Source organism: Cervus canadensis, chromosome 6 (assembly GCF_019320065.1).
Source record: "Cervus canadensis isolate Bull #8, Minnesota chromosome 6, ASM1932006v1, whole genome shotgun sequence".
Taxonomy (NCBI): domain Eukaryota; kingdom Metazoa; phylum Chordata; class Mammalia; order Artiodactyla; family Cervidae; genus Cervus; species Cervus canadensis.
In genome coordinates this window covers 13596765-13621337 of record NC_057391.1, presented here as the reverse complement: position 1 = coordinate 13621337, position 24573 = coordinate 13596765, and the positions used below count along the sequence as shown (strand labels likewise).

The window sequence follows — 24573 nt, the reverse complement described above, 5'->3', positions numbered from 1 at the left end:
TTCCTTTTTCCTTGTAAAAGGAATAAGTAAACAGAAGTATATATCAGAAATTTGTTAACTGTCCTGCTGAGCACCTACAGATGTTAGAGAGAAATTTATTTTTAGCTATAATATGCTTGAAACATATATATACACTCAGAGTAATAATCCATTTTTTTTCTGGCTATCATATTTTAGATACCCTGAACATTCTGAAATACATCTGGGAACTCAAAAATGATTTGCAAGACAGTTTCAAGCCTTTCTGTCTGACATTTAGTTTTCTCCTTTTCTGACCTTGTGAACTTCTATTTATGCTGTAAGACCTAGCTTAAATGCCACATCTCCTCAAGGCCCTCTCCTAACCTACCCCCAGAACACATACTCTTCTGGTAAAACAAACTCTCCTATTTCTGGGTTGTGTAGTATGCACCCTATAATGAAGCATAATTATTCATTTCTGTACCATTATTTTTTCCAACTCCGTGGCTGGGTAGGCTCAAGGGGGAAGTCCCCACTTCAGTCTTTGTAGTTTCCAGCACCTCAATTCATTGATTTCCTGGCTGGCTCCAGCCAGCCCTGGGTTTCAGTGACTCAGCTATCACCTCTCTGTTCCCATCTACCATCACCAGTGTGGCCAGTCCTTTGTTGCCAGTCAAACTGGGAGCCCACGCACTACGGAGAGCTCTGGATAGCCACATAGCCTCCTGGGTCCCAGTACACTGCATTGGCCCAGGATCTGCGACTGTGCCTCTGCCTTTCTACCCTGACTCACCTAATTTGCAGTTGACCTGGGAGCCCTGCCCAGAAGCCCAATTCTCTCTGGTCTTGGAGGCTGTCCTGAGCATGGCTTGGTCAACTTGGGCTAGTATACAATGGGCACTTTTGAGAACTATCTGCTGAAATGAATGAACACAAGTCCACTCATTTTACTTCATCAGTCTTATTTGCTCTTCTCAGATGAGTGTGTTTGACCTTACACATAGCACTTGGGTATTCAATTTCATTTGATACCTTTCAGTTTTGCTATCAGTCACTGTGAGGAGTGTAAAGACTGAAGACAAGATGATCAGATCACTGGGCTAACAAGTAGTCACTGACAAGAATGAAGAGTGACCACAGAAAACAGAGGTGATCACAAGAGAGAACACAAGAAAAGCATGAAGCAGATCAGCACACCCTTGTAGGGCCATTTAGTCTGGGAACAAATGGTTCTATACACCTCAAAAAGCCCAAGTATATTGCTGAGTGCCAAAGCAAAATAACACAGGCAAAATGGCTCAGAAATTCACTAAAAGAGAAAGGCAAGATCCCCATAATTCTGTAACCCTATAGGACATCAATACATCAAAGTTTAGTTCAGTGCTGTGTTCAAAACATGGACTTCAGTCATCAAAAAAAGGTTATGATACAATGAAACCTTTACATCAGTGAAAAATGATATTCACCACACTTTATCAATAGGGTGCCAAAAGCAAATACATTTTAGAAACATTCTTTCTAAAAATGCAAATTTTCTCATTGATGTCAGAGCTCAAAGCAGTTATCAGTTATCTTGACAGTAAGGGCCACCTTATTTCCCAAAGACATCAGATGGCCAAGGCATCATGGCACACATAGACATACATGACTGACAACAAACCGAAGGACTTTACAATTCAGGCATTCAAGGACTTGGAGTGGACCCGGTTACGAGTTTTACAGTAAGAAGTTCTCTTGAGAGAAGCAACTCTGAGGCAAATACGGTGACTCTAAGACAGCACTCACATGCTGAGTCAGCCAGGTCCAAGCTGGATAAACTCCACCCCCACCCCCCTGCCCGGTTCTTTGGCTACGCTTCCAGTTTCTATTCTGTGGTTCAGATTTCATGTTCACGGCTCTTACTCCTCTGGTTTAACTTTTGGTGTCTTCTATCTGGATCTAAAATGGCTAACTCTGGCTTTGTCCCACAATTCCACCTCCTGACTCCCAACTCCTGAGGTTCACCCCTGGCCACTCTAGCACCACCTGCTATCCACATGATGTTGTTTTACTACTTCTTCATTCTTTGCAAGGCCATGCTAGGAGGTCAAGGTATATCCACATAATAATAAATAAAGTATGTTACACTGGGCTTTGCTTATTAGCTATTTTGTATGTGACTCCAAATATATCCATCTTATCTGAATTAGATTCCTTTGAGGGTGGTCCTTTTTGATTGTTAACTTTTTCCTAAGAGAAACAGTATAGGCTCATTGGAGAGCCATTTCATAATGGGGTGTATCCCATGCCCAAGGAGTAAGATGGTTCAAATCCTGGCTGGTTATACTGACTCAGAAATAGAAGCCCTAAATGTCAGATGTAAATGAAGATAGATAGGTAATTGTCCTCTGGGATCTACAAGGGCAGACTTAGCCATTATATCAATAGAAGAGGTTCTCAAACTTTATTGTGCAAAATTACTTGGGAAGCTAGGAAAATGTAGATTCCTGGACTCCATTCCTAGAAAGTACAATTCAGTGATCTAGGTCCAAGAGTCTCCATTTTAAACAACTGTCTTAGATAATCCTGATGTAGTTAGTCCTTGAACTACCCATACCCTTTGAGAGACACTGTTTTACAGCAATGAGAAATCTGACAAACATGGGACAAGCACAGTTATCAAAGGATCCCACCAACCCTTCCTTTCTTAGAAGCTATGATGCACCTGGCCTAAGGAGGTCATCTGGCCAACTCATTCCTAATACTCTTATTACCAACCATCAGCTGGTTCCAAGATCAACTTATGTTTGTTTTAAAGATATATGTGAATTTCCCAAGTCTCCATAAAAAAGATACCGATGTTTTTAGATGAAATGGGAATAGATATCTAAGTTACAGTTTTCTCTCAACTGAGGAAGAAGCGCTATAAAGAAAAACATACTATTTAAGTTATAAGCTATTGTCCTTCATCACATAGACCTTCTCTTCTTAGAAAATCTCCCTATGATGATTTCAAAAGTCTCAAGATTTTACCCAACTCAAACAAGTAAAATATTTTACATTTAATAGCAATCACGGCTACTTTAAATAAGGAATACAAATATCCATTTGATCCAGAAAATCTTCAAGTGAGTTCTCTAGCAATACCCGTATTATTGGAGAAGATATCTGTACCTGAATATACTGCTGCCCAAGAGTCTGGCAGACCAAGAACAGTAGAGCCCAGGAAATGTGGCAGGCTGTGCACTTGACTGGGTAGGCCATTTCCCGGGACACTTTCCTAAGCAATCCTGAAGGGGGAGCTCACGAAAATCAGTTTAATTAGGAGGATTCTGGTGGGGATGGGATGCCTTCAGAATCTAAGATGACAGAAGACATTGATGAGCTATTAGATCCAGGAGGTCTGTCTGATATTTGAGATAATGGGGCCTCCATTTGTTTCAGGATGATGCCTTCATTTTTGCACTAACATGGTTTATGGCTTGCATGGGATATATGGACTGACTGATGCAGTCATTAAGGATGCTGGAGCCCCATTCTTACTATTATTGTGATATGTGTATGTGTTTGTTTTTTTCCTAGGAGGATCTTTATTTTTCCTCCCAAATCTCATAACTGGTTATACAGATGTTTAATTGAGAGGAATAATTATGAATTACGATTTTTTTCTTTCAAACTTTCCTATCTGAAACATTTATCGCCTTCACTACAAGCATTTCAAATATTGTAAAATTAAAGTTTAAAAAATAAACACTGCTAGCAGGCAAGCCCAAGCCCAGAAAAACTGTTTCTACAAAACATTAATGTTTCTTAATTGGAATCTTGTATACCGTAAGACTGCTAATTTACAGAAAAAAAGGAATTTAAAGGCAGAGTTTAAAGTAGAAAAGCTGACTGAGAATGAACTTCAGGTAGCTTAACTCCATGAAGGCAAAAGGGACAGTGAAACTTGATGAATAAGGATGATCAGAGGTAGGGTGACTTAACATGTGAAAATACCAGTTAAAAGCACAAAAAGTCAGGAGTATGTTCGGTGGGGCGGGGTGGGGGGCGGGCGGGGTGGAGGGGGGGAATGCCTAATTAGGAATTAAAGCTGAATTGTTAACCTAGAGCTTTTCAACACTTTTGTCACTCTGCTATACTTTGGGTAAGTAAAGCAAGGAGGACAAATTTTATCCAGCTTATTTCTGCTGTTCAACTCTGACCCTTGTCTACTGAACGACTTTAAATATCTGTTACAGAAAAAAATGGTACCACTTTAATTTCCGGCTCCATCCCCATCTGGCCAGAGAAAGGATAAATTAATATTATCGTGTTTTGTCTTTAGGGCTTCTGATACCCCCAAGGACCAGCCTGTAGGATAGTCTGTTTTGGCAGAGATCCTCAGCCGGCATCAGAAGAGCGGGATTCGGGACAAGGCCAGTTCACGTAACACAGCTCAGAGCCACACCACACAACTTGCTCTGAGGATGTCGGGCACTGTGCTTCATTAGGAAACAAAATATAAGCTTTCCACACCATTAGGAATGACTTTAGGAGTGAAAGCACATAAGACGATGCCTCACCTCATCAACAATGCACTGCAGAAGCTGGAGAGGCTGCAATGGGAAAGAAGAGAGGAAAAAGTATTAGCCTCTATGCAATATCTTTACAGTGGAGTGGAAAGAAAAAATCATTAATGCAATAAAATATAGCAAGATTAATCAACAACAGCAAACTCTTATAAAAACATTGATGCTCAGGATGTTCTATTATTTCTAATGGTACCTAATCTAATACAGGCAGTTAAAGGTTTGCATTTTCTTCAAAATGCAATTTGCTAAGTTTAAAACAAGGCATTCAAGCATGCAAAGGAAGCAGCCATCAGGAAAAAGAAAAGTGAATTTTTTTCTGAACTCATAAAGCTTACCATTAAAGATCCCTGGTTTTTCTGAATCTGAAAAAAGGCAATATGTAATTAGCATGTCATAATCAAAATGACTCACTTGGACACATTATGATCACTGAGAGAAAATTATTGCATTGCTGGTGGCAATTTGTGGGCATGTGTTAACACAATTTACATAATGAAAATACACAAATGTTAATAGCTCGCTTCTCATTTATAGGCGAAAGTCAGCAGAATGTTAATTTCACACAACACTTTTTAGTACCCTCCAGGTTGTATTAGAATAGGGAGAAAAACCATAATCCATTTCAAAAGGCTGTTTACGATTCAGATATAAATAATGTTTTATATTGCTAGATTGTGAACACTGGGCTTAATGTTGCAATCATTGCTAATGTTATGAAGCTCACTCTTTTTAAATTAAAAACCGATTTATTTAAAATTGAAATTAAATCATAGTCAGAAATTAGAATTTTGGATTCCTGCCAGTGTCTGCTCACAATCCCCTATTTTGTGAAGAAAACTTTAATTATGTGGTTGAAGTATTTGCCTCTGACTCAAGAGTGGGTGAGGACTCCACCTTTTCCAAAGTTCCTCCAGCCTGTTTGCAGGGCAGCAATGCTTTCTGGGAAAATCAAATGCATGCAAGTTTTAACACTCCTTTTTAGGGGATGAGAGCTGAGTTAAAGAGGAATGCCTGTTCTGGAGGCAGGACGCTCACATAGCTAACATCGACAAACCATGTCTCTTAGAAAGTCACTAAATTAATAAAACATCCACTTAGTAGTTAAAGTATTAAACACTTAAGTGTCCCTCCCTCTCCAACCACCCCCCTAGGAAAAACTGCCTTGCAGTTACTACAAACTCAATGAAAATGGAGTCCCAGGTATTAAATTTCCTGAGGAGGAAAATTTCAGGGCTTATATACAATTACTGAGGGGTCAGTTGCTTGCTGGGATAGACTGCTTCAACAAGCTGGTAAAATATAAACTAGTTAATAGTTTCTTATATGCTTTTAATGGTGCTTTTAGAAGTTCTTTCACATACACATTATCATTAGATTGCACAACCACCCTGAGTCTGGCAAGGATGGACATCCCCAGTCTATGATGGGAAAAACTGGGCCTCCCAGAGGTGGGGGCAGGCCCAAGGCCTCCAGGATCTGGCTGTGGTTCTTCTGGGGCCTCTCCCATGCTCCCCTCTCTCTAGCATCATATCCGTCTACATCATAGCATTCCTTAAAAACAACTGGATTCATATGTGTTTATATTTGGCATGGTAAAGTTGATAAATTACCAGTTTTGGCACGCGGGTTCTTCTGAACTGGACTGTTACGCTTCTCCAGGGCAGAAGCCCTGTTTCTCCATTTCTTTTGCATCCCTATGGCTGACCAGCAGACCCTCCCACCCAGTGCCTGAGTGTTTTAAAAAGTGTTTCCCCATGTGTTGTCTTAACTGAACATGGTATCCTCTCTTTCCTGCTCTTAGCTCTGCATCATGCCCTCCCCAGGCACGACTCCCTGAAACTTCCATCCGAGCTGGACTGGGTCTTAGTCTACTTTGGTAGTTCCTACTGAATACTGCCGCTTCTTATTCCCCTAGTCAGCGTGTACTTCTGTATAAGGATCTGCAGGGAAATGTTTACATTAAAAAGGAAGACGGCTCTTAACTACCACCTTGGAGTGGTTAGGATTTTAGTAAAAAGCCACGGCTCCTTTAAAAAATCATGAAAACCCCAGGCAAATTCTCCTATCAGATATCTTTGGTGCTTGCTTTTACAGCTGGTCCTTGAACAACACGCATTTGAAATGTGCAGCCCACTTACACGAGGCTAGTTTTCATTAGTAAATACTAGAGTACTCGATGGTTCGTGGTTGGTTGAATCCATGGATGTGAAGGAACCTCAGATATTCAGACATGGGGGGCCAACTAAATTAAACCCAGATTAACCCCTTTGTTGTTCAAGGGCCAACTGTATTTTTTTTTAAGTATACATAGATTACCCATGCCCCCAACATTCTTAGTGAGATAAATCTACTTCAACAGGAGAGTTATTTGCAATGAACACAGAATTAGAAAACCATTTTTGACATCAAAGAGAATGTTTTTCCACAAATTTCCAGCAGTCAGAGGGATTACAAATTCTCCAAGGAAAACATGTAGCCAACATTTTAAGTGATAGGTTTCAAAATGAATTCAGGGATGGATTGTGAGACATTGTTTCCAGTAACAGCCATTGCCTGAAGTAAATGAAATTTTCCTCACAGACTGAGACCTAGGAAAAAGTCTCCACCTTGCCCCATTCTTTGGGTTAAAAGCACGGTTTAAGACCACTTAAAACTGTACTCTTTACTACAAGAAAAGGAGAAATAGCAACATCAAAGTCTGTTTTATGATTTTATAACCATACTGTTTTGCCCAGGTTTTTAAAGAGAGACATTGTTACCAGGTTTTATTGTACGGTTTTGATAGCAACATATTACATGAAATCATCTTCATAAATTTTGTATTAAGGTAGCAGTGCCAGTACCTGAAATTGATTCAAAATGCTTAAGATACTCAATTACTTTTTAACACTGTTACACAATGCAGTGACTTATATCTTCTATTTCACAAGAATCTGATGATGCAACATCATTGTAATTGATTCATTTTCTCAATTAAATAAAGCTACTGTGCTTTTCTTTATATGAATGCCACACAGACTATAGAGTTAGATGTATTATCTCCTTTCTCTGTCTCAGATATATGGCCTTAAATGCTATATTCTGTTCCTCTGTTAATTCCACCAGAAAATTTAATGCCATGGTCATATTTTTCAAATTCTGAAGTGCCATGTACTCGACTGTATTTATATTAGGCGTATTTTTCACTGCTAAACTCTTTGTTGTTTACCTTTTTCAAGATCACATTACTGTACAGGCGCATCAACCATAAAACAGACCCGAACAAAGTCAGCCTCCAGTCACTGCCTCTGCGTTTACACACAGTTCATGAAAAAGTGAAGCCCCTGGTTTTATAGCGCATTAAAAGGGGTACTAAGGGTTCTCAATATAAAATGTTAGCTTCGTGAATGCCTCTCTTTATTCTGGGTCTGCCTTCCAAATGCTTAGATCTGAGAGCAGAGCTCAGAGGGACACAATAACATTGTTAGGGCTGATGTACTGCCTGTAGCTCCCAACATATGAGATGCTGTTTATAACTAACTTGTCCAAGTCCACCTTCCTGCCTACACATTTTGCTCACACCGAGTTTTCTATGTCTAACTAATAACTGGGGACAAAGAACAGAACGATAATTGCTCCAGTCATAGACTTGGCTGATCAGTCTCTAGAACCAGCAGCATTTTGAAACACTAGTTAGATAAACCTCTTCTCTCTTCTGGGCATAGCTTTTTTTTTTTTTTCCTGTTCATCAGCTGTTAGATCTAAGATTTTAAGCCACACTAACAGGGGATGCCTCATTCTAACATAAGACAGGCCCGTATGTGTCTAAATGGGGAAGAATGACTTCACAACAGGCAGGCCTAAATCTCAGTTGGGTCTTCTATTTCCTTAAGAGGACCATAGAGCTGGCGATTTAAAAAGCTCTTGTAATGTGGCCTGTGACTCTGGAAGATGAACCTGGAAAGGAAATTACTGATGCAAAAGTTTGCTTATGGGGCCTCAATTATTTAGTCAATGACTCTGGTGATAAAAGGCAACTTTGGAAGGCTCCCATTATGCTTCTATCTCTGGAGAGGTACTTTTTCACACACGATGGTAGACAGACCTTGCTACCAGCCCTTTTATATTCAGAAGCACAATCAGAAAACTAAAATGAATCCACCTATGGAACTTAGAGAAGATATACAAGCTTGAGCTTTCATTTTCTCTTTTACTCTCTGAAATTATGGCTTGCCCTGCAGCTCTTGTCGGAGAGATTTATGTGTGACCTGGGTCAGATCTTCCAATACCAGTTGACAAATTTTCTCTTTACATATTTACTGCTTTTCAAGCTTGTGTTATTTTCTCTTAAATAGAGAGAGAGAGAAAAAAAAAAAAAAGAAATATAAAATTAAATCATATGACTGGAATTTTAAAAGAATACTGTTTTTATCTGTTGTGCTCCTGGTATCACATTCTAGCTTTTGATGCTGAACTCTATTCTCTTTTTAAATGTCAAATTTTAAGAACTGTAGCTATTTTGCAAGGACTCTCTTTTAAAATCAGATGCATTAAGCTAGAACTCTGGCTAAATATTAACATAAACAAGTATTATAGCAAACTGAGATTTTATATTCTACATGAAGAATGATGACCCAATTTTTTTTTTTTAATAGATGGAAGGGACCTCTGAGATCTAGTTTAATCTACTCATTTTGCTGTTAGGGAAACTGAGGCTCAGAGGGGAAAAGTGCCCAAGGTCACAGAACCTGGCTTAGAATTGACTGCTGACTCATGAGGCAACTAGTAAGGGAGGGGGAATGCATCAGCTTTGGAATCAGAAAGATTCCTGGAATTCCTGTCTGATTCTCATGGCTTCAGAAGCTCCCTCCTTTCACTAGGCTTAGGGCTCTAGTTTAGAAAAGATAAGCTAGAGGGGCCCAAATATCCATCCCACCCCTCGAGTCTCCCACTCAGGCACAGAGTTTCTTTCCTGACACAGACATTCAATCCGACTATATCTGTTATTAGGCTGGGTGCGAAAACTGAGTTGCATCACCTCCAATCCATCAGAACTTGTAAAAAAAAAAAAGTGCCCAAATCTCAAAAAGCCCTCAGAGGGAGAAAAAAAATCACCTTCACGTGACCACAAACTGAATTGTTATTGTTGTTGCTGAGTTGCTGACTCTTTGTGACCCCATGGACTGTAGCCCATCAGGCTCCTCTGTCCATAGGATTTTCTAGGCAAGCATACTGGAATGGGTTGCCCATTTCCTTTTCCAGAGGATCTTCTTGACCTAGGGATCTGACCCTAGATTCTTTACCTCCGAGCCACCAGGGAAATCCCTTACAAACTGAATACACAATGCTTGGTAACTTAAAATAATAATGCTTAAACAAAGGACTGTTTTTTTGAGAAGGAACAGGACAAAACTTACCCTGGTTAACTATAAATGGGAATTTTGGCAAACTGATATTTTTAGATTAACTGAATGTATTATGAGATAAAATGAATAAAATATATTATTTCTAACAATGTAAAGTGAACAAATATAGTTCACTTGTGCTCTATCTCCCCTATTCATCAATCTCTGTCCTTGTTCAAGTTCTTATCATGCCTGTGAATCTATCAGCATAGCTTGTATAGGACAAAACAAAAACAAAAAATAAGTTATATCACTCATTTAAACACAAATAAATGACCTAAAAATGAGTGATAAGAGGATTTAGTAAGAGGTTACTCAATAAGGTATAAGAGGTCACTGTGATCCCCATGTTCTGAGATCCACTCACTGGCATGTTCTCCCTGCCTCATACCCCAAACTTGGGCCAGGGTGCTGCATTCCAGAGTGACCAGTTTTGAAAAGTTAAAAATAGATATCCCTGAATTTGACAAACAGTTGGGGCAGCCAGAAAGGCTCTAAGGTGCCCAGAGGAGGGCACAGCTCAGATGGGACCAGGCAGAAAATCATCACAGCCATAAATTAGATCACTTGGCTCTTACTGCTTCCCGAGCATCAAGGACAATGCATGCCCACCACACACAACAGCTGCAGCACCAAGGTGCGGAGCAGCTATTACTCATGTGCTGGCTCTGCCGGCCAGAGAGCAGGGGAAAGGGCAGGATGGCCGGCCTCCACTCCTTCATCCCTTGTGTATTTAAAACTGACGCGGCTCGTGTCCTCCCCTACCCAGGGGTACAGGAGCTAGCGTGAATCATTTCCTGGGCAAATAAATGAGAATTTCAATAGTCAGACCTAAATCCTGTGAGAAAAGCAGGAGCTGAGAATCACAATTCAACATGACCAATGTGAGTTACAAAACTAACTTTTTCCCTCACAGTACAAGGTCTGGCCGAGGAGTCCATTAAGTAGTTGTGTTTCAAAGAAGATCTGAGATGTTTGCTGCATCAAACTTTTTTCTTTGCTACAAAAAAAAGGTGTGGTCTTATTTCAGAATCTAGTTTAAGAATATCTGTTCCCTGGGTGTGGGAGAGGGGTAGGGGAAGAAGGAGGTGTTGCTTTTTCTGAGAAAGGCCTGTTGACCATTCTACATTTTATGGTCAAATAAATCTGCTACAGCAAAAGCTATTTTAGCATGGCAAAATATCTGAAAGGGTTTTTCTAGAGTCGCCATTTAGGTTGCATCTCTATTAGCCTAAATCCTCCACATGCGACAGAATCCAGAACAATGTTAGAGGTCACCTAGTCCAATTCCTTGTTTCTTGTAGAAATTAGCTTTGTAATATTCCTGACAGACAGCCATTCTGTCTTTGCTTGAAGACCTCCCAGTGCCAGGATTCCAATGATTCTATCTTGGGTAGCTTGAATTGTTGGGAAATGTGTTCTTATTCTGAGTCCAAATATGTCTTCCTATAAGATACGATCATGGTCTGGAGCTGCAGTGATTAAGTCTAAAGACAGCTCTTCACATATTTCAAAATGGCTGTCATGTCTTAACAATGTTTTCTTTCCTCAACAAACATCCTATTTTCTTCCTAGGATCATTTGCTATGTTTGGCTGCCCTCTATCCTTCTCCCTTCCGTTAGTAATGGCATACTAACAAACATCCCCTTGCCCCTAAGTAACCCATGAGCTTCATGGGAAGATGACGTCAACCCCAGCTTTAGAGGTGGGGCATGTAGCTCAGTCTTAAATTAGTCGCATTGCCTACATGCCCTGGGTGCAGGGAGTTAAACTGGTCCAATCAGACTGAAATCTACTGCCTCTGGCTGCTTGAGGGGAAAAAGAGACCTGCTCTTCCCTTCTAACCTGAGAAGCAGGTCACCCCAGGAGCTCTATAGTCATTCTTGGTCTGTGAAGGGAAAAGCCTACTAAGATCAGAGCCCAAAGTGAACTACTGGATAAGGTTCTACCTAAAACCAGCAATACTTAGCTTTTCGGTCATGTATTTCAATAAATTTCCCCTGTGATGGAGGCAACTTTGAGTTGGGTTTTCTGTGACCTGAACCAGAAACTTCTGGAAGAATCACCCAGGCATGATTTCACATTCTCCTTTGAAGCTACCTTTCTCTGAATGTGGTGCCATTTAGGTACATTCCTCATAAAGTGCAATGCCTATGCCTGAACACATACCTTGCACTCGCTTACATCACCTTATTCTGGACACTGTACTTGGTAGAATCTCAGAGGCCACAAGGGTATTCACATTTTTGATAGCCATATCACATAGTCAGCTCAATGGAGAGAAACAGAGAAGTGCATAAGTTTTGGGCTGGAAAAAAATCACTTCTTTCTTGTACTCTTCTATTTCTTATCTGTTTCATACTGACAGAGTATTTGAGAGTCAAAATGAATGGATGATTAAACCAATTACAGCATCTAGACAAGTCTGATGAAGTTTCTGCCTGGGGTCTTTCCCTTGTAACTGATAGAAAATGCATCAGTCTTTCATTTGGCTGAAGGAGACTCATAGACTTGGTGTCTGAAAGCACCTGAAAGGTTCTTTAATCTGACCCAGCTCCATCCCATCTGACTCTTGAATCCCTCCATCATTACACCCCTGCTGATGTGGTTTCTGTTTGAATACGTACAGTAATGGGGAGCCCGCGCATTTTCTGACTGCCCATCCTACCTCCTGTTCCAGTTCTATCCTCCTAATATTGCAAATCCACATCCTTTCTTACAGAGAATCCTCAAATATCTGAAGACAACTATCAAATCTCCTTGGAAGGCTTTATTCTTCAGGTATTGATGCTGGCAGGATAGAGTGGAAGTACAGACAATGGAAGGGGATGAAATTATTAATTTAAAGCCTAAGTATGTGAATCGATTCTTAGTTTCTTCTGATTCTAAAACATGCTATGCCAACATGCAAAAAGGTAAAATTAGACTAAATTATCAATTCATCAATTCATATATGTTTATGAAGATCTTGCTCTATGCCAGTCACTCTATGAGACTCTAGGACCCAAATGATGGATAAGATATATACTTGCTGGTTCACAAAAACAAAGTGACTTTTTAAGTTCCCTGAAATTTAGTGGCAGAGATGAGACTTAAGCACAGGGCATGCACTCACCTCTATGTCACTGAATATTTGTATGAAATATAGTTCGATGGATTCAGGATGCTGTAAATTTCTAAGACAGCTTCCCCATGAGGCCCACAACAAGTCATGTTTTCAGGCATTGCAAGGAAGGTTTTCTTTGTGAGCTAAGACTCCACATATTGCTCCTTAAACAAATAAACAAAAACCCAAACAAACATGATATATCTGACAACGTGGTCTGGCCTGCTGAGATTCTGAGATAAGCCGCAATTGCAGCCAATATGTGGTTCTTACAGGATCAGGAAAGAACAGAAAATCTTGAAATACAGTCACACGTAACCATGTTAATTAACAAATGTCTTATTGGCTTGACTGTGAATTCAAAATAGATTTGAAGAGAAGAAGTCATAGATTTAGAATGAACTAAAGAAACTTGACTTCTGTTTCAGAGTTTTGGTTCACACCTCTCATATTTTGATATAGGCAAAATAAAGTTTCAATAAATTCTAGGAGAGGATTTAGGAGATGGGGATGAGAAAGGGGGCTGAAGATGTGGAAAAGAGGAGGAAACTGCTCACACAAGATGAAAGCAGGGACCTCCCTGGTGGTCCAGTGGTTAAGGTAAGACTGTGCTTATAATGCAGGGGACATCGGTTCGATCCCTGGCCGGGGAACTAAGGTCCCACATGTCATGTAGTGTGGTAAAAAAAAAAATAAAAATAAAAAAATGAAAGGAGACCACAGATGTATCTAGCCCAGCATTTTTCAGTCCTTGTTTGCCAAATAACTCTTAGTTCGTTTCGATGTATTTGTGTGTGCATGCACATGTGTCAGGGAGTAGATGTCCACCCACACTATGTCCTGTCTTCCCATGATTTCCCAAGTCACTGACCTAGGCCACCTCTGTCATTTTTCCAGATGAGGAAACTGAGGTCTGAAAAAAAAAAAAAAAGGTCAAACGACTGATAGGAACAGCCAGGACCAGAACTCAGGTTAGCTCTGCATGAGCCACTGGGCAGAAACCATATACTGACAATGCTTTAATCTGTTATTTGCTGGGTGTGCTGCTCACTGCACCCCGGTCACCTCTGCTCTGAGTCACTGAACATTTCCAGTTGCCTGGCTACCGAGGAGGTATAGGGCTGTTCAAAGAGCAGGGGCTGTAGGGAGACCTTTAGCTGGGAACATTCTTTTGTTTACTGCATTTTACCAAACTAGTCAAGGTCTCCTCAAGCCCAGAATGATGCTCTCTGAAGCTGGTTTCTAAACAGGAAATAAAACAAGCTCCATGGCCATCTTTGGTCTTTCTCTCCTCCGAGCTTCCTTCCTCCTAAGACTGTCACGTTCCCCAGCCTTCCTTACCTTCTCTCCGTGGTGGTCACCACCTATAGACCCTGACACTGTGTAGCATAACAGAGTCTACACTTGGTTCTAACTGGTTGCCTTAGGTTCCCTCGATACTTTGGCTCCATGCATAAACAGACAACTGCCTCCTTTCTTAGCTTCTAGCAGTCGCTGGGACCCTTCTTTCCACCTGGTGTGTCCTGGGCAATCTCCAGGCTTAAATCGAATCAGCTCTTTGCTCCTTTTAGGCAACTCATTGGTTTTTCAATGAACTTAGCTTATCTGTTTCATTGGCAGTAAAGAGGGTTGGGTTCTGAGCATCATTAACATTTTAGTTGAGGAAGAATTCCCAAGACCCCAGGCATTAATCCAGAACTGTTAAACATCTGAAAAGTAATCTGTACTCAAACAAAGCTTGGCCAGGTCTGCCCCCTTTTTAACTTGGATGCCAATGAGCCCCTAGCCCCAAATATACCTAAGTTTTCTATACTGAATGTTGTTAAATAAAACACTGGAGTACAATAAAAGTTGATGTCTTTGCCTGTTGTTGCTGCTGCTACTACTGCTGCTGAGGACCACTTTCCCTCCAGGGATCCATATCCATCAGCAATTACCTAGCAGGTATGGAGCATCCTAGGACAGTAATTTCCATCTCTGAAGACACGCCGGTTGGAGGCAGTACCTGAGTGGATGGGCGTGTAAAATAAGGGTAGCCATTTGGGCTCAATGCCCCTGAGTGCCTTTTCTCACTTTCTCCCTGCACCCCAGCCCTCCAGAGCAGGAGATAGTCTGGTTCTATTGCCAAATACCTGGTAATCATCAGTGACTCATTTAACAGCTATGGACCCCCATGTCCTCCTCTATAAAGTAAATGAGTTGGACTGGACCATTGTAAGATCGCCTCACATCCTGCAATTCTATGCTGCCATTAAGGAGCACCAATGAAACCAAAGGGGGAAAAATGGCCAGCCTTCCAGACCACAAGTCTCAGAGGGAAAGAAGGCAGTGACGCCACTCGTAAAAGCCAGACTGGGCACCAAATTCTCTACTTCAAGCTTTAATTCTATTTCTGGGCTAAACTGCTTATTTAAAAATTGTAGAAGAATAATGGTCTCCAGTTATTAAATTAAAAATTACTATATCCTGCATATAATTCTATATATTAATGACTGATTGTTAATGATAGATTATAACTGAAAAAAGAAAGACTGTAAAGGAAGGCTCTTATGGGATCAGAAGAGTAATTCATTTTAGTCCTACCTGGAGTGAGACATGGTCATATATTTTCAGAGCTACATGGGTAAATCCCTAAAGTACTTTCTGAAAATATAAATAATACTAATATTACCTTACTCTTGTTTACCAACTTATATTTTTCAAAGGGCTCTCTTAGGTATTAGGTCGTTTGATCATGACAACCCCCCAGTTCCCCAGCAGTCTAGCCAAGTCAAATTCATAAAGGGTGGCAGAGAACCCCTCAGAGGCATGTGCCAACTGACTTTAGGCGAAGTGCTCAGTCATGTCTGACTCTTTGTGACTCCAGGGACTATAGCCCGCCAGGCTTCTCTGTCTATGGGATTTCCCAGGCAAGAATACTGGAGTGGGTTGCCATGCCCTCTTCCAGGGGATCTTCCCAACCCAGGGACTGAACCTGCATCTCTTGTGTCTCCTGCATTGGCAGGCGGACTCTTTACCACTAGCACCATCTGGGAAGTCCAGACCTTAGGGGTAGAAATCTTAAGATGCAATGACTTCCAGATTTCCCTGGAGTCCAGTGGTTAAGAACCCGCCTGCTAATGCAGGGGACATGGGTTCGATTCCTCATTCAGGAAGATTCCACATGCCTCAGAGAAATGAAAGCCCGTGTGCCCTAACTACTGAGCCCACACTCTAGAGCCCTTGAGCCATAACTACTGAACCTGCATGCTGCAACTACTGAAGCCTATGCTCTGTAATAAGAGAAGCCACTGCAATAAGAAGCCCATGTACCACAGCAAAGAGTAGCCCCTACTCCCTGCAACTAGAGAAAGCCCTCACCCAGCAATGAAGACCCAGCACAACCAAAACATTTAAAATAAATCAATAAAAATTTTAAAAATGTAATGATTTCTGACCTCAGGTTGGTTCTCAGTCATCGAAAAGGGAGTCATGAAATTCTCAAGCCCAATTTCATGATCTGGGCTCTGCTACATGTGCTGGCTCCATCCTGATACAGTACCTTTCTCCTCTATAATTCCTCCCTCCCCTTCTTACTTTCCCTCCTTGTGTTGCATTAAAAGTCATCTAAGGAAACTCCTAAACTATGAGGGAGATAAAAGTTAACAGCAGCAGTAGTTAACTTACTGAGTTGAAGTACTGCAAGGAAACCAAGTTCAACATGATGCTTCAGACCTTTGTCTTAAGGAAAGAGAAAATGACTCTCTTGACTAGAACGCCTGGAGCTCTTTTCCATCCTTCTAGCCTTAGAGCCTCAGCTCAAGCATCATCCACCCTGTGAAACCATAGCTTCCTCAAGTGAGCTGACCTCTGACTCGTTAGGCCAGAGCATACCATCTCCTGTAGGGTTCCTTTTATATCAACTGCTATTTATTCATGTTTTTCTGCTCACTGCATTAGATGCTTTGATAGCAGGGACAACACACTTCATTTCTGTACTCCCAGGGCTTAGCACAGTGCCTGGACTGAGTAGATGCTCAGTGACAAATATGTGTTCAACTAAACTGAAATGTATGTCATAAAATAGTTTAGAAGGTGCTATAGAAACAAACCAACATTGGGTTAGTGCTTTAAAAAGCAAAGACAGGAACCACTAACCTAGCTGAGGTATTAACAAGTAATTTATCTTGAAAGTCTCACATTTCTAAGCTACCCACATTTGGGGGATGATTTCTCTTCCATTTCTGCTCTATCTTAAAGATATACTGGGAACCCATCTCCCATCTTCAGCATAGGCCAAGCAAATAAAATTATGAAACATCTTTATAAGTATGAAATAGGCATTGGGAGAAAAATTTGACAGAGGCAATTTAAAAATTCCTGGGAAGAAGCAAATGTGTATCAGCAAACATCTTCATATCACTTAAATTTCACCTCTGCATTTTATGGAACATAAAATCTGATTTTATGGCTTCAAATGTCAGTATATTTTAAATGTCTATATCCCAAATAGTGAGAGTGAAAATAAACAATGAATTAAAACATGTAAGCTAGAAATCTGTTTGAAAAAATAAAACCGCACACATATCACTCTTTTGGACTCTTGCCAATTAAAGATTATAATTTGAAGTTGGGGTAATTACCCACTGCTACTTTTCTCTTTGACTAGAGATCTCACAGAAAAAACTGGATACTTACAATTTACTAAAATCCTTTATGTTCAAATTCAAAAAGTTCATGTAACAAAGGATAGATTCTGAACACCTCTTTTCAAAAAAGGCAGCTTTTTAGGTTTAATTTTGCAATACTAGGTTGGTCTAGATGTAATCAGTACGTTAATACATATATAAGATAGTGATAGCTATAGTGTGAATATAACAATAAATATAAAACAACATTAAATTATCAAAGTTAGGATCAGTAGCAGTATACTCAAAGAAATTTAAAACATGAATAAAATTAGGAGTAAAAACTCTTGTATTTTGACATCAACTTTTGAAAAACATTTACTATTTTAAAATAGTTTTAAGAACATATACTTTTTACTTTATTATGAGAAAAATACTCTATTCAGAACACAATTTATTACTACAAAATAAACATATGTTTAAAAGACAGTGTGTCAATTGAAAAAAAAACTTACACATATTAAAATAGCAGGTTTCCAAGCCAAGTTAAACAAAATATTTTCCACTTGACAAGCTGCTTACATTTAAATGAAAACAGGGCAACTGTGGTCAATAATATGGATTGCATATAATAAAAAGGACCTTAGATCATGTTAATACAAGGATCAGAAAGCAGTAACTTCCATTAAAACCACCCAATTACTTAGGAAACTTTCAGATACAGCAAATAAATTAATCTGTTTTAAGTGAAAGTGCTCAGATAAGTAGCTTTTTGACCTATGAGTAAGTCTCACTAGCAGCAGTCACAGCAAAACCAGAACCTGCTGAAGCAAGGCAGAGTCCCCCAATCAAACAAATGGTATTAGTAATCAAAAAGCATTTGCAAAACATATTTCCTTGGTTAGCAGCAGGGGGTTCTGAGCACATGCCACCTACAGCTTCCTTCATACTTTGATATACAGTGTACAAGGGGTGAACACACCTTCCTCTAACCCATGAACAAGTGGGGTATTTTTGCTTTTTAAGAACAGGATATTTTCATTTCTGTACTATCTTGTGAAAAAGGCCAGTCATTATACTATTAAGAATATATATATCTTTCACTTAAAATCCTCTTATCCACTTACATTTAACTTGTGTTGGGATTTAAGAATGCCTCTTTATTGAGACAAGTAATATGTCATCATTTTGTTCAGCTAACAGGCCTGACAGACCCCGTCTCCCTGAGTTAAGAACAGCAGATCTCTATTTTGTACATTGGTGGCAAAAGGTGGCAGAATAAATGAGAATCGCCACTTGGTAGTAAAGATTTTTAATCCCAAAGATGCAGACATTCCTTCTACCTTGGCCTTAATTATTCTCTTTGGCCAGAGGATGGTACTTTTTTTTCAATAAAAGTGATCTCTACATATTGCAATATTTTATTTGAATGCCATTCTTATGTATTTTAACAAATAACATCACCATGTACTATATCTCATGTTTTTGATCCTTTTTTTACTACTTATCATCTTCTTTATTTGAAACAGATTTTTAACAGATAATCTTGATCGTTACAACAATATCTTGCTTGAATTTTATTCAAATAATTCTTAAAAACAGCTTAAAAAGCCGTTTGGAATAACATCAAGCTTGCCATCAATCAAACGAAAAAATTCCGCTGGCGGTTGTATAAACATCAGATCAAGTCTGATGTCTTCAAGGATTTCAGAGTGAACCATAAAAAACTCCATTAACTTCTGACAAAGAATGCAAATTAATCACAACATGGGGTGAAATGAAATTAAAGGCTCTTTTCTAATCAATGACAAGGCAGGATGAAATATTTGTTACTCTCTCTGCACTCAGGCTGCCTATGATGTTTGCACTTCCCTTGAAAAGCCCCAAATGTAAGGTGTGAGTACAGATTCACCCACAGTCGATGTTCAGCCCTCCCCGCCACCCCCAGAGCTATCTGCTTACAAGTCGTAGAGATTCACAAAACACACTAATCATCTGAATCTCAGGTGCATCCAATTTGTTATTCACACTCTCCCATGCCAGTGAAAAGCCTGGCGCAGACAGATGCACCAGGAACCCTAAATGACAGTTTTGGCCTCCGGAAGTACGATCACTACAGCAAAATCTAGTACAGCCTCCAGGTGAAATGTCTGGAGCTCCATATGGAGCAGGGAAAATTAACAACAAGATGAAAATCACTGCAGCAGCGGGGAGTCGGAATTTTTGAAAAAAAAAAAAAAAATGAAATTTAAAGATGAAGAAAGAGAAGTAATAAATTAATGGGGTGTGAAAACATTCAAAGCTTTACAATACCAGGGGCACTATTTGCTCAGATTTTTTTTCCTTTTTTTAACTTCAGGTCATTTTGATGTAATTTATTAACCAAGATCAGGAAATGTAGCCAAAAGAAGAACATTTTTATACATGCAAAAGTACCTTAAATACATGTGTATCCATATTATCTTCACTTTCCTGTAGCATCTTGCTTACCAAATTTTCAAATGTCAGAGCCGACAGAACCCTTGAGAAGTCTCCTTAATGGATTTACTATTGCCCTGATGCAGGGCACTGTTGTAAAGCTTGAACGAAGGACAACAATTTTTAGCAGGCAATCTCTTTCATTTCTCCTAAATTACGGTGTCATTAAACCAACCATTGCCCACCATCATGTTTTTTAAATCAACTGGATTTGGATGTACATGATTAACTACACACAGCTACCACCCGTGTCTGGACATGGACATTGTTTCCAAAGAGTATTACAGCTAAACTGTTCAAGAAATTGAGATACTATCTCTTTACCAAATGTTTAAAAACATGATTTTTCATTATGCTATTGCAGAATATGCTTCACAGGCACCCAGAGTTTAATGGCACTGGGGTCAGTGAGAGCTCCAAGGCCTCCAGATCCCCCATAACTCTGCTAAACACATGGTGAGAAAAGCAAGGGGGCTCCAGGGGAATGGCTTTGTCATCATCTTTCACGGGACAACCCTTCTCATCTACACAGAAGGCCTGCCAAGGGCAGAGAAGGTGAGCGAGGAGAAGGGCTTGGGGCTGAGAGGGAAGAAGGGCAGTGGTTTGAACAGTCAACCAAAATCAGAGTTCACAGAGCCAGTCATTTAGTTTAGTCACCAGCAAGTCTCAGCTTTCACTGTACCGATTCATCCCCGAGGCAAGGTGCCTTGGAGCCTTGGAGACTCAATCTGGTCACCTCGAGGCTGGAAATAATAGTTCCTGCAGGTGGGATGTATAGCCTGAGTCACATAACAGCGAGCACTCTGGAGCTCAATGTTGGAAAGGCGCTAGGTGGCTCCGACATCATTGGTCCTCCTACGATGAACTGTGGTAACAAGACTGGGTAATTATAATGACTTCTAGCCTTTTTTGCCATAGAGCCCTAAACTGCATGCCAATGAGGCTACATACACAACTTTAAGGCCTAAAGGAAACTAAAATAGATAGTGCTTTCAAATAACAAATAAAAACCAAGCCCCCCAACAATGAAATTCCTGGAGAATGATTCTTTCAACGACAATCCAGCCCTTTAACCTTTATGTGGTTCCCAGGCCACTGACTCTTCCGGCTATCTTCCCAGCACCCCTCCCGCATCTGCATCCCCAGCGGGTACACTCCGCGTCACCAGCAGGAAGAGACGCTGCTAACGACGCTGTCAGCGGCGCTGACGCTGGGCTGGGGGAGGATGAGTCTGGAAGCTGGCCTCTCCCCCCTCCTTCCCTTCTGCTCACTTTACGCTCTGCTCCAGCTGCAGCTGGCAGGTTGCGCACACATCTTCTTGCAACCTTTGGTTGACGATTAGAAGTTCTCTTTTGTGCTACAGTCCCACGTCAGGGCCAGTAGGGTGGCCCTTTGTACTTTCCCAAGTGGTTTCACCATAATCTCATCTGATCTGCATGCTTCTAATCAGACAGGCTCATTTTAGAGATGAGGAAACAGGCCTCAAAGAGTTACAAAGCAAGAATTGAGGCCTGCGGTGACTGGAGCTTATGGTAGAGCTGGGTTCATTTTTTTTTTTTTTTTTTTAAGATTTATTTCTTTTACTTTTATTTTTTGGCTGCTCTGGGTCTTTGTTGCTGTGAGTGGGCTTTCTCTAGTTGTGGAGAGTGGGGGCTACTCTTTGTTGTGGTGAACAGGCTTCTCGCTGCGGTGGCTTCTTTGGTTTCGGAGCACGGGCTCGAGGCACATGGGCTTCAGCAGCCACACACACAAGGACTCAGTGGTTGAGGCTCTCAGACGCTGGCTCAGTAGAGGCTAAGGGGCTAAGCTGCTTTGGCGCAGGGGCTAAGTTGCTCTACGGTATGTTCAGTCTTCCCAGGGCAGGGGTTAACCTGTGTCCTCTGCATTGGCAGATGGATTCTTAATGACTATACCACAAGGGAAGCCCCAGAGCTGGGTTCTAACCCTAATCTCTGGCTACTGGTCTAGAGCTCTTTCAAAGAGGCCAGTCTCCTCAGCTTCCCACTAGTGAAGAGAGCTGAGATCTGGTGCCCTGATTTGACTCGGCACCAGCCCTAGGGACAGAAAGGATGCAAAACTTTGAGATCTTAAGGATATATGAAAATCTTTCCTGTGTTCAAGGAGCCGACTAGTGGGTAACAACTGAGATGAGGCAGTCCTTAAGCGTGGTAAATCAAGATTTGACTCTAGGGCTGCTTTGTAAACTAGTGAATCTCCTATTACTAGATGTGTTCAACGGTTTGCTTTTCAGGGATATTACAGAGAGGTTTGATTCGATGTTGTCTGAGATCCCTTTCCAATCTTGAGAGTTTGTGATTCACTCCTGCCCATTATACTCGGGATTCAATGGCCCCAAACTAGCTACAGTACAACAGTGAGCAAATCAGCTATCCTGTCTGCCCAATTTGTGAGGGGAAGCTACCTCACAGGGTGGTTGGGGGTTCAAATGAGATAATACGGGCCAAACAGAAGGTATTATTTCATAATCAAGTTCTTGCGATACTATAAAAATGTTTATTTTTCTTCATGTGTTTTATCTGAAGGCAAAAGGTAAGGGTGGAAAAGGAATTTATAAAGTATCCTTTCTCAATCCTCAGTATATAGTACAAAGCCTGAAATAAATGGCAAGTCCATCAAAAGTCATTACTGATGCCAACAATGAAGTGCACAAACTTCTGCTGAAAGACCTCAGAAACAGACCTGATGGCATCAAAAGCTACTTCTATTATTTCAAAGCCCCAGTTTGGTGACAATACTCTATCATGATCCAAGAATTATAGTTTTCCCCTCACTCTGGTGTAACAGTGATTGCTAACTAGGGAGTGCAGCACATTTGAGTTTTCCATTTCCACTTGACTGATCCAGTAAACATACACTTAACACAATTCCCGAAAACATTCAATACTGGGAAGGTAGACAGCCTCTGCCCAAATTCGACCAGTCTTTCAAAGCTTCATTTGTCAAATGCAAAGGCAATCGTTTCTTAGACTTCTCACTTAACCAAATTTCACTGATTAAATACTCTAAGCATTAGGAATCTCAAGAATACAGCTATATTCTCAAACTTTGGTATTTTTTTCTAGATGGCTTACAAGCTTTCTACCAAGACTTGTTTGAGATGTTAAGTTGTATAGTGCCTCTTCATTTACAAAATGAGGGGATTGCATAAATTGGCCAAACAGTGAATTGTTTAAAAATTACTGACAGAATAAGAGGCTTACCAAGATAAATATTCTAATGAGCTATAAATCCTGAAAATGTGATTTTAATTTGATGGGCTACCTAGAGCTAAGCAGCAAGGCTGTATACACTAAAATGTCACTAAATTCGAGCATGCATGCCAAGTGATTACATTTCAGATCTCTTTAAGGAAAAGATTATGTTTAAACAAACAATCCTACACATTTGAAAGGTGAGACCGACACTCCTGAACCTAACAACTTGGACAGCTTCTCCTCCATTTATCTGATGGCTTTAACTGTAAAAGAAAAAGGATACAGAAAAGACATTTCAGCGTGTGAAGGGGCTTTAAATGTTCACATGGGTATCAGGAGAATTTGTTTAAAACTGCTTATAAAGATGGGAGAGAGAATGAGCCCCATCCTATTATTCAATAACCATGTTTGTGATGCATCTGCATAATCTAACCATGCATAAATTAGTATGTGTAATACAACACTTATTTGCATAATAATAGCAAGTTAATAGATGCTTAAAGAGCAGAGACCAACACCACCTTTAAATCAGACATGCCTCCAGGCACTTTGGCCTGTACAGACCAAGATGCCAGAAAAACAGTGAGCATCAACCAGAGGAAAACAGTCAAACCATTCATTTTTCATCCCTCTAGACATTTCACTTCTTTCTCCCCACACATTGGGGAACCATTTTCAAGCCACAGAATAGCTTAACATTTTAAGTGCTAACACCCTTCTACAATAAAAATCTTAAAGAAATTACCACAGAGATTATCATCAGCAATGGCAACATAACGGACAGTTTATTTTCTTAGAAATGTAAATAGAAAGGAAAAAAAAAAAAAGCTCAAAATCATATCCACGTAAAAGTGGGGGTCCACCTATTTGCTTAGCAAAAATAATGACCTAGATCAGATACTTTCACCCTTCACCTCCATCCTTTAATTCAAATAACTAATTGAATCCAAAAACTCAAACATTGTATCAAGAAAAGGCTTTGCCTCTCTTCCAACCTCTGTATGAGCACATGGTGCTGGGCTGGGATGAGGAAAACATCACCAATGTCACACAAAGGAAGAGCACGGTGATGGCTTCCCACCTTTAACAAAGAGGAAAAAAAATCTGGAGTTTAAAAAAAATAAAAAATCAATAGAGACTTCTAAATGACTCCTTTAAGATATCACTTTTCAATTTAACAGGACAGATTTATTTGTATGTGGCTCAAATGTTCACAATTGCTCCCTGTACCTTCATACATAGGAATGAATGTCACAGTGGCAAACGGC

General features: G+C 40.3%; 1 protein-coding gene across 6 annotated transcripts in view; it reads right to left on the bottom strand.

The window, feature by feature from the left end:
• Positions 1-24573, bottom strand: part of MAP2K5 (mitogen-activated protein kinase kinase 5) — a 261289-nt gene that overhangs the window by 56755 nt on the left and 179961 nt on the right. For all 6 annotated transcript variants that reach the window (XM_043470889.1, XM_043470888.1, XM_043470885.1 and 3 more), the window contains 2 exons: positions 4850-4876; positions 4506-4538 (listed from right to left, as the gene is read on the bottom strand). In XM_043470889.1, the coding sequence (XP_043326824.1) occupies positions 4506-4538; positions 4850-4876 (60 nt within the window). The remainder of the gene's footprint in view (positions 1-4505; positions 4539-4849; positions 4877-24573) is intronic.